Source organism: Melozone crissalis, unplaced genomic scaffold (genome assembly GCF_028551555.1).
Source record: "Melozone crissalis strain CALT ecotype California unplaced genomic scaffold, PUWL_Pcris_2 ptg000016l_1, whole genome shotgun sequence".
Taxonomy (NCBI): domain Eukaryota; kingdom Metazoa; phylum Chordata; class Aves; order Passeriformes; family Passerellidae; genus Melozone; species Melozone crissalis.
In genome coordinates, this window is record NW_026535794.1 from 22,408,649 (window position 1) to 22,417,403 (window position 8,755).

Sequence of the window (8,755 nt, forward strand, 5' to 3'; positions counted from 1 at the left end):
AAAAAGTTTGTACTACCTCTGTACAGTTGTGCTGTTCCCTCTTTCCATACAATGTCCATCCTTCCCATTTCTCAAAAATCCCTACAACAAAAGCAACAATAAAACCTCCACCAAACAAAAATCCCATTTTTCCCCCCTGAAGAACCTCAGGCAAGTAAGCCTTGCCTGTCTGTATCTGCTTTCATTGGTAACTACTGCTGTGATCTGAAAGAGTAACATGGCAAGAATTTTTTCCAAGTGGCTTTTGGCCCTTGCGTGTTAGCTGGCACATTGAGGCATGAAGGCCATTTGCTAGGGGTCAAAGTGGAGGAGATAGAAACATTTATTTACATGTGACTGAAGTCTGTCTGTCTGTGAAGGGAGAGTTGATGCACAAACTGACACAGCACAGTTTTTGTATGTTTAAAAGTGTTTTATGCAGTGACACAAACAAAGCAAGAATCTTACAAGAACAAAGCCCCTGGTACCAGGGCACAAGGCTAGGAGAGTTTTCTGCTACGTTTTGTTGCATCCCTGCTGAGAAGAAGTTCTGGCAGGTAGTCTTACACTCAGTGCATGGAGTCACAGGCTTCACCTTCAAGAGCTGACAAAGTAAGTAACCAGAACTTACTCGTGTTTTAACAGACCAGTGCAAAATGACCATTCCAAAATCCCTTTTAGTTTGTACATCAGTCCTATGTTGTCAAAGACAAGAAAATATGTATCCTCTTAAGTCATACACGTTACTGTTGAAGTCAGAAAACAGTAAATTGCATTCCAGAAACTGATTTTAGTGAATCATGGGGAAAAAGTAGACACATGCCTAAAAGTCTTACCATTTGCATGATCTGAGTTATAGATAGTGAATTGCAAGTTTATGGAAATAAAAGCAGCTTTAATAATCACACACTGGAAGTTAAAGACAACAGTACATGAGTAGTTCATACTCATTATCAAGACTAAAAAATGTGTGAAAAGGGATGCCTTCATACAATATGCAATTTCCAATATTGAGATACACAATCATTGGAGAACTTGGCAAAGCAAAGCACATACTGGAATGTTAAATCATGATCATCCACAGCTTGCTTCCTTTTGATTAAGATGCTCATAAAACTGGAATGTTAAATCATGATCATCCACGGCTTGCTTCCTTTTGATTTAGATGCTCATAACACACTGTATGAACTGAAAAGAGAATAACCACTTCTTAGATGTATGACAGAGAACGAGTTTTTACTTTTTCTCCTACAATACTCATTGTCACTACACTTTTCTGTAAAGAAATTCAGCTCACGAATAGTAAAGCTTTAAAATACATGTGAAAATATGCAAATAGTTAATTAAAGCAAAGCATCTCCTTAATGATACCAAAGCACCAAAAATAAAAACTAGCACACATGGTCCTCCCCTCCGCTCCAAAAAAATCCCCAAACCCAGGATGACTTGAATCTAGTGTTCTCTTTTTGCTGCACAGATGTGGCTAGGAAGCCAAGACCCAGAAGCCTGACTGAGTGTGATTTGTTCACCAGACCTCCACCAACCCCTTGAGGAAAAATGCCGACCAAGCTTTAAAACAGAAAATGGAAAAAAAAAATCACAGAAAGTGATGCTAACAAGTGATGTAGCTTCTTTGATCTTCTTGAACCACACTGGTTAGAAGTTCAGAAAAAGGTACACAACATTTTATAGAACTCTGTAAAATATATGAAAGCTTTTTGAGACAATACTCAACATGCCCTAGAACTTCTGGGTTCTTGCTGCATGTGTAGGGAAGGCACAAACTCAAATCATTACTGATTGTCTTAAGTTTTTCTTTTGTTTTACCCTGGAATTTTAATAGATTCCTTAAAATTTACTTACATCATCATAGTGGAAGTTCACAAAACCCTGCTGAGTTGTATCCCTTCTTCTAAAGCATTCTGCAAAAATTCATTAAGAAAACAGAAACCAGGTAAGAAGAATTGCAAATAAACATTTTTTAAAGTGTATAGTACTTTCCTAAAATTTTCCAAGTCACATGAAGAAGAACATGATCAAGAATACTGCTATTCACTCCAAGACTAAATTTTTATATCATATACAACCCTTTATGTTCTGTTAATAAACAAAGTTTCCCAATTTTGGTAACATTACTCTTCCGGTCTCTGAACCTAGCATTAGTGTAAAGTCCTTTTTTTCATGGGAATTTAAAAAATCCTAGTCTGTAGACTATTGATAGAAACCTCTTTTGTAGTATGCTAAAGTAGAACTTGAGATAAGTGAACAAACAGGTTTTATTAAATAAAAATATATTATGGGGATGACAGCAACAAGGCCACAATCCAGCATACCAGTGAGAGCTCGGAGTTTCACACAGCAGGCAATGTAATCATCAAATGCAATCTTCCCTTGAGTGCTGTATCGCTTTGTGATGGCAGTCACAGCCTGTGGGCTCAGTCGAAATCCTATTTGAAAATAATAAAGTCTTAGTTTGAAAAGCCAGGTAAGTTAATAGAATCCAACAAGTTTTCCTTGGAAATATCATGTGTTAGTTACTGCAGGATGATAACTGGGAAATGGTGTGAGTCAGTGTCAGAAGCAAGAACATTTCACAACTTACCCATGGTCATCAAGGCTTTCTCCAGTTCCTGACGATCCACTGTGCCACTTCCATCACTGTCAAAACTTACAAAGTGCTGCTTCCAGCCATTGACCACAGCCCAGAGTTCTTTAAACTCATTAAATCCCAGTGTGCCAGACATATCCCTCTGATTTCAAAGCTAAGAAAAACATTTCTTAACTAAACAAAACCACCAACAAAATTTGACAAACACGAAAACAAACAAACAAAAAAGGCGTATCTCTGTAGTTAAAACTTACTTGAAGGCTGGTATTAATATAATTTTACTATTATTAATTTCTCTTGTAGAACACTAAAGCATCCCCCAGCACAGATGGAGGTAATACTACCCAAAACCTAAGGTCAGAGATCTGCTCTCCCCACTTCTTCCCAGTGAAACTTGCTAAAGCAATTTTCCCCTTGTGAATTCTACTTTAGTTGACACACTTCTCTTTAACCTGCTGCTATGTAATTATATCCAATTAAATACATAGCTGAAATAAAAATAAATGCCAAAGAATAAATTGTTATAATATTAGTTCTCTTGTATTCTAAGTGGTTTGTTCAAGATGAGCTAAGAGCCCTTCCAGTTTAATTTCTGCTTTTTTCCTTTTAAGCAGCAAAACTTTCAATTTAAGTTTTGGCTAACAAACCTCCAAAGATTCCGACCTTACACAGAATATGTAAGTCTTCCACAGGTCCTACTGTTGAATGCCACATACCATTCCATTAGATACTCAAAGCTGATTCATTCATGGAACAGGATTTAGGAGGACTTTGATTGTATTCAGGCTGTGCACAACAGATGCTTAAAATTCATTAGGAAGGATGAGAAATTGTAAAGGTGTCCTATTTGAAAAGCACAATAAGTGATTTGCACAATGCTTTATTCTGGGCCACCAGACCTGACTGTTCATACACTTGATGGAGAAACAGCTCCCCAGGCTTAGAGGGGTACCACTTGCTGTAAAATGATTGGTCACCAAGAGCCTCATTTATTATTTCTTAATTTGTTAAAATTAGTGAGAATGGAGATTTGTATCTTCCCAATCACAATGATCACAAGACTTAAGTAAAGGCTGAATGGAAATTACAAAGCATTTCCCAAATGTTCTGGCACTCTCTCATCTTTGCTTACATAATGCAAAAATGTTTACATTTCATACTGAAGGATACATCTAGCATTGAGATCATAAGTCTGCAAGTCTCTAAGTTGAAAGCTGTTAAAATTAGAAAAAGGAAAAATAAATTATGTTAAGAGCATATTCTTCAGTTTTATTTAAACATAAAATGTCAGATTTATTATAAATTTAAATTATATAAACTGTTGTGTAATTGATTCCCCTGTTACAGCCATACCATATTTTTCATCCAAGTAAGAGCCATTACTTGTTAGAAAAACTGACAGCAGGTAATTTGGAGGCAATTCAAGTTATATTTAAAATTAATTTGCTCTCATCTTAATCCACAATAGTTTTGGGTTTCAAAGTGGTCATTTATACTCCCCCCCAACAGACACCACTTGAGCAAGCCAGTTTCACTCACAGAAGCTGTAAACTGAACAGGAGGTGTCCCAGCACAGGAGTACTGCCACAGATTTTGGTCACTATCAAAGCTCAGTTCAAACCAAAGAAAAGCATCTTTTTAAGAACTCTCTGTCCATTACAAAACAAACCACTTCAACTCCATAGCCCAGCAGAGTGGGGAATTAAGGAGGCGGAAAAGGAATACAGAGAATTTACATATCCAATATATGGAAAGGAAACCCATTTGCCATGCAAAGAAAAAAACCCAGCTCTGCAGAAGGCACAACTACACACGTTTTCTAGGCAAGAAGAATTAGTGTGCTTTAGATGAGCTTGTTTATTCAAATCATTAACTTACGTTTATATGATCCTGCAATCCCTGACTGGGTGAGACATCTCTGTAGCTCATCAGCATCTATTTGTCCATCCTTTCGATAACAGAAGATGTATCAGCTATTAATACCCTCTCCCAGGCTGCTTATTCCCAGTACCCACTCCCTTTCCAGTGGCATTCAATTCGTTATGCTTCTCAAGACATCCTCATAACTCACAAATATAAAAACTCCTGCTTTTTAAAATATTAAGTTGCTAGTAGAACAAGCAAATGTAGAAAGCAAAGAACTTTGAAAGAAAAACAAAACAAACTCAGAAAAATACCTATCCACATGGCTTGGAAAAAGCCTCACTTCCAACAAATCCTGCTCAGGGCCAAACAGAGAAAACAACTGCCAATTCATGGAAAGCAATGAGCTGCCAGAACTGGAGGTGGAATTCTAAGCTTTATTCCTCACATCCCCAACATGAAGTTTGGTTCACACAGAGTTTAATTTAATCTCATTCAGGAATGGAACATTATGTCTGCAGACATAAAAAATGATGACACTTCTGTAAAGCATTAGAAGATGAAAAGCCAGGGGAGGTTTAAGTTGGGTATCAGAAAAAGGTTTTTTTGCCCAGAGCGTGGCTGAACATAGGAATGGGCTTCCCAGTGAAGTGATCACAGCACCAAGCCTGGCAGAGCTGAAGCAGTATTTGGACAACACACTGGGCCCTTGGTTTGATTCTTGGAGTGTCTTTAGCAGGGCCAGGAGTTGGACTCAATGATCCTTGTGAGTCCCTTCCAACTCAGCATATTCTATGATTCTGTTTGTTACAGCATTTTCCTTATGTTTTGAAAACTCTTTTTTTCAATAATAGAGACATACTACTGAATGATATGGTGGGAAGAGCACAGCCTGATAACTTTCAGAAATTAAATATTGTTGTTTAGAAGACAAATAGTAGTTCTATGTTAAATGATGCCTGACAAGGTCTGAAAAAAAGGCAACAATATTTTAATTCTATGTAAAGTTAATGGCAGCTAAACCCAAATTTGCTTCCTATCTACTCCATCAGTCTACAGATGTATTTAATACTTTAAATTCACAGGACAGGGAAAGGGAAGAGATTTGAAATAGCCATTAATATTAAGTAACTAATCTCTTCAAAGGCATTGTACCTTCTGAAATAAAGATAGAAACTGCATAACTTTAAAATAGAGGAAGATAGAAAAGCATGACTGTAATCAAGATTAACATTACCAAATATATGCTTGTCTTTTTTGGGTTTTTTTAGTAGAACCTAAGCAGGTTCAACTAGACAATGCATATAGGCTCTGAAAACAGGCTAAAAAATAAGTTATTACTTCCTATAAAGACAGCCTCAATTGAACAAAAGATATGAAACAATACTTTTGACTTTCTTCTGTGAACAAAGGAAACTAATTCATCAAGTCCACGACAAGATCCCTGCTGTAAACTACTTCAAAGAGAGCTCAGAGAAAACATTAAATATTATATAGCATAAAAACAACACAGCAGCAAACCATAACCAGAACATACTTCTACAGTAAGTATAGATGGATAACTGAGATGTGGCTTTTTACAGAGTTGTATGGATGGCTGTAAAAGCAACTGATAATTTAGCTGTTATATTTAACTGTCTCCTTCTGCACAGCCACTGGTACCAGAAACAGACACCTCAGATTCCAAGGACAACTTCAAAAGCTACTGAGTTCATTTTAGTAAGGAATGATTTCTACAAATAGAAAGCATTTCAGAGTATTAACTTAAGTATTCTTAAATGCTAACTTGATCATACCCATCAACCCACTGGGTATGGGGTAGTATCCAGCTTCCAGGATCCCTGCCTCACTTGAGAAAGCTGAGCATGGTCTATGTTTTGCTGAGATCCAGCTCATGCCACCTCTTCTCCACAGGGCTGTATCCTGTTTGCTGCTCCCTCCCTCTCTCTCTACAATAGGAGCTCATTCATTAGTCCAGCATCAGTTACTGGCTCCACTGCTGACTCCTGGCACACACCCAGGAGGCACCTGCACAGACACACCCCAGCTGGCAGGCAAACTGTCAGCACATTCAGCACAACTCAGCTCTGGGCTCCGCCTGCTCAGAAAGCCTCACTACACAGAGGTCATTCAGTGCTCTCCTTTACTGAAAAACACACAGCCTAAATATTTTCATAAGCAGTTAGAAGAAGTAAGATACAGACTGCAAGATGCATTATTAATTCAAAAGAGTAACAGAGAACAAAACTAATCCAAGTTAAGGTGGGAATCTGAACATCAGCTAATTGCTGAATTTAAATTTTAATGTTGTGGTTACATCTCTTAAGGATAGCAGACCCAAGAGCAGAATTTTAGATTTGCACACACCCTACAGGTGTGCAATAAATAGCTATAATGTAGCAAACAGACAAGGAACTTCAGCTCAATAAACCTAACCTAATTGTTCCTAAACTCTGTAATACAGGTCAAAGAGCAGTTGTTTCTAGCAACATATATGATCATAAAAAAACAGTATGTGCCACAAAATTACAGGAAAGAAATTAAAAATGCAGTGCAGAATGACGGGGAAGGGGAAAAAAAAGTTGTGAAAGCCTTTCCTTTAGAAGAATAATCACTGTATGTTACCAGTAAACCCAAATGTTGGCACAACCCATGGCTGCTTTTCCATTTGTGAGTCCATTAAGATCATGTAATGACCTCTTTCCTGTTAGAATTTCCTGCTCTTAGCCAGGCCATCTCCACAGCCCACGCTTTCCACTCTTTCTCTTTTCTCCCAAACCTGGCAGCATTCACCAACCCAGAGCTGAGTCACAATTCAGTTACCAAACTTCAGGCATCTACATATTCCCTGCATATACCTGTACAGGAAATGGAGGCATACATGCCTATGTTTGTGTATATATCTATGTATTTACACATATAATACAGAAACTAACAGCATTATTCAAATTGTATAGTCCCTGTATGTATACAGCTATAACACAGACCAATACAGCTATATATAGCAAATAGGCCTAAGTAAACAATTGTGGATTTGTTTTTTTTTAACTAGAAACATCAGTTTTTGCAAATACTAGGCATTTCTCCTTCCAAAGGTAGAGAGTATTCCCTTGCAAGAAAAAGAAAAATCCAAGAAGTAAATATCATAAGTTTAGTAAATTTTGTAAGTCAAATAAGTAAATTTTGTAAGTTTACCTGCCCTCCTACTGCAGCAAAATAACCATACAAAGGATCCTGAGCTTGTCCAGGGAATGCTGGTCCTCCTGGAGCTCCTCCATACTTTGGAAATAATAAAAAAAAAATTTAAATCAATGACTCAGTTTAGGATCTGTACTTATCAACTTATGTTTTTATGTACACACCATGCCAAAAAAAAAAAAAAAAAATCAAACCAACCACAAACGAAACTCCTCATGAAAAAATCCCCCAAACCAACTCTCAGTTTCAGTACTGATATACTAATGTAAGCAGATCAGTGTAAAACCTTGCACAGGAGTAATCGACTGATCTAGATCCAGCCTGGTCCATCTCACCAAGGTTTCATTTTATTCTACCCCTAGCAGAAAACGGCTTGCTGAAGAAATACTGCAATTTTTTTCCACTTCAGAAAAGTTCAGCAAAACAGATGTCTAGGGCAAATACATAGAAGAATATGCATTAAGTGTGAAAACCCTTAAATAAAACTGATTCTTAAGTGAAAATCACGGAATGACACCCTCAGCACTGACTTTCTCCCCGGCAGCAGCTGCGGGGAGGCGCCTCCTTCCTCCCTCCCTCCCTTCTCCCCCTTCTCCGCGCAGCCCCGAGCGGCGCCTGCGGCCCGTCCCGGCGGGAGCGGGGCAGAGGCCGGGCAGAGGCCGGGCAGCCCCGCTTGACGCGGCTCCCGCCGCTCCCCCGGCCACATTCCCCCTCGGGCCCGGCCCCGCTCACCCCGCCCTGGTAGAACCCGCCGGGTACCGGCTGTCCGGGATACGCCATCTTCGCCTGGCACCGGCTCCGGCGGTCCGGCTGCGCCCGGGAGCAACCACGCGGATACGGAGGGAGGGCGGCGACTTCCAGCCCCGGCCCTTCCCGGAGCCCGCGTCCCGCCGCCGCCCGGGCGGGGCAAGCGGCGACCTTCCGCCACCAGGGCAGCGGGCGGTGCCGGGCGGTGCCGTCGGGAGGTGAGGGGCCGCCCCCTCCGATCTCCTCCCCTCCCAGTTCCCCCTCCGGCGCGGTGGTAGCGGCCCGTGGCCCCGCGGCGGCATTTCCCGGCGCAGCAGGGCGGGGCGGGGCGCGGCGCTGCCTGGGGCTGGCCCGCACCGC

The 8,755-nt window shown here is 40.1% G+C and overlaps 1 protein-coding gene across 2 annotated transcripts; it reads right to left on the reverse strand.

Annotated features, from left to right (window-relative positions):
* On the reverse strand, positions 1–8,509 carry SRI (sorcin). Of its 2 annotated transcripts, none has more exons than XM_054273735.1 (8): positions 8,408–8,509; positions 7,646–7,729; positions 4,466–4,535; positions 3,758–3,801; positions 2,582–2,729; positions 2,313–2,426; positions 1,843–1,901; positions 1–1,167 (listed from the first exon to the last, which is right to left on the reverse strand). In XM_054273735.1, exons 1-8 carry the CDS (start codon positions 8,426–8,428, stop codon positions 1,141–1,143), a joined length of 567 nt encoding a protein of 188 aa, XP_054129710.1. In that variant the 5' UTR covers positions 8,429–8,509; the 3' UTR covers positions 1–1,140. The 2 variants fall into 2 exon arrangements, with proteins under 2 accessions (XP_054129710.1, XP_054129708.1); XM_054273733.1 differs by having other exon boundaries at positions 8,381–8,506.
* Between the last annotated feature and the right edge of the window lie 246 nt (positions 8,510–8,755).

Bases quoted from the DNA above. Each gene is read 5' to 3' on its own strand.
- SRI (XM_054273733.1), bottom strand. From the start codon at position 8,428: ATGGCGTATCCCGGACAGCCGGTACCCGGCGGGTTCTACCAGGGCGGG. The intron at 7,730-8,380 runs GTGAGCGGGGCC...TTATTTCCAAAG, and splicing joins GCGGGTTCTACCAGGGCGGG to TATGGAGGAGCTCCAGGAGG. The intron at 1,168-1,842 runs GTAAGTAAATTT...TTCTCTTTTCAG, and splicing joins TGAACTTCCACTATGATGAT to TTCATACAGTGTGTTATGAG.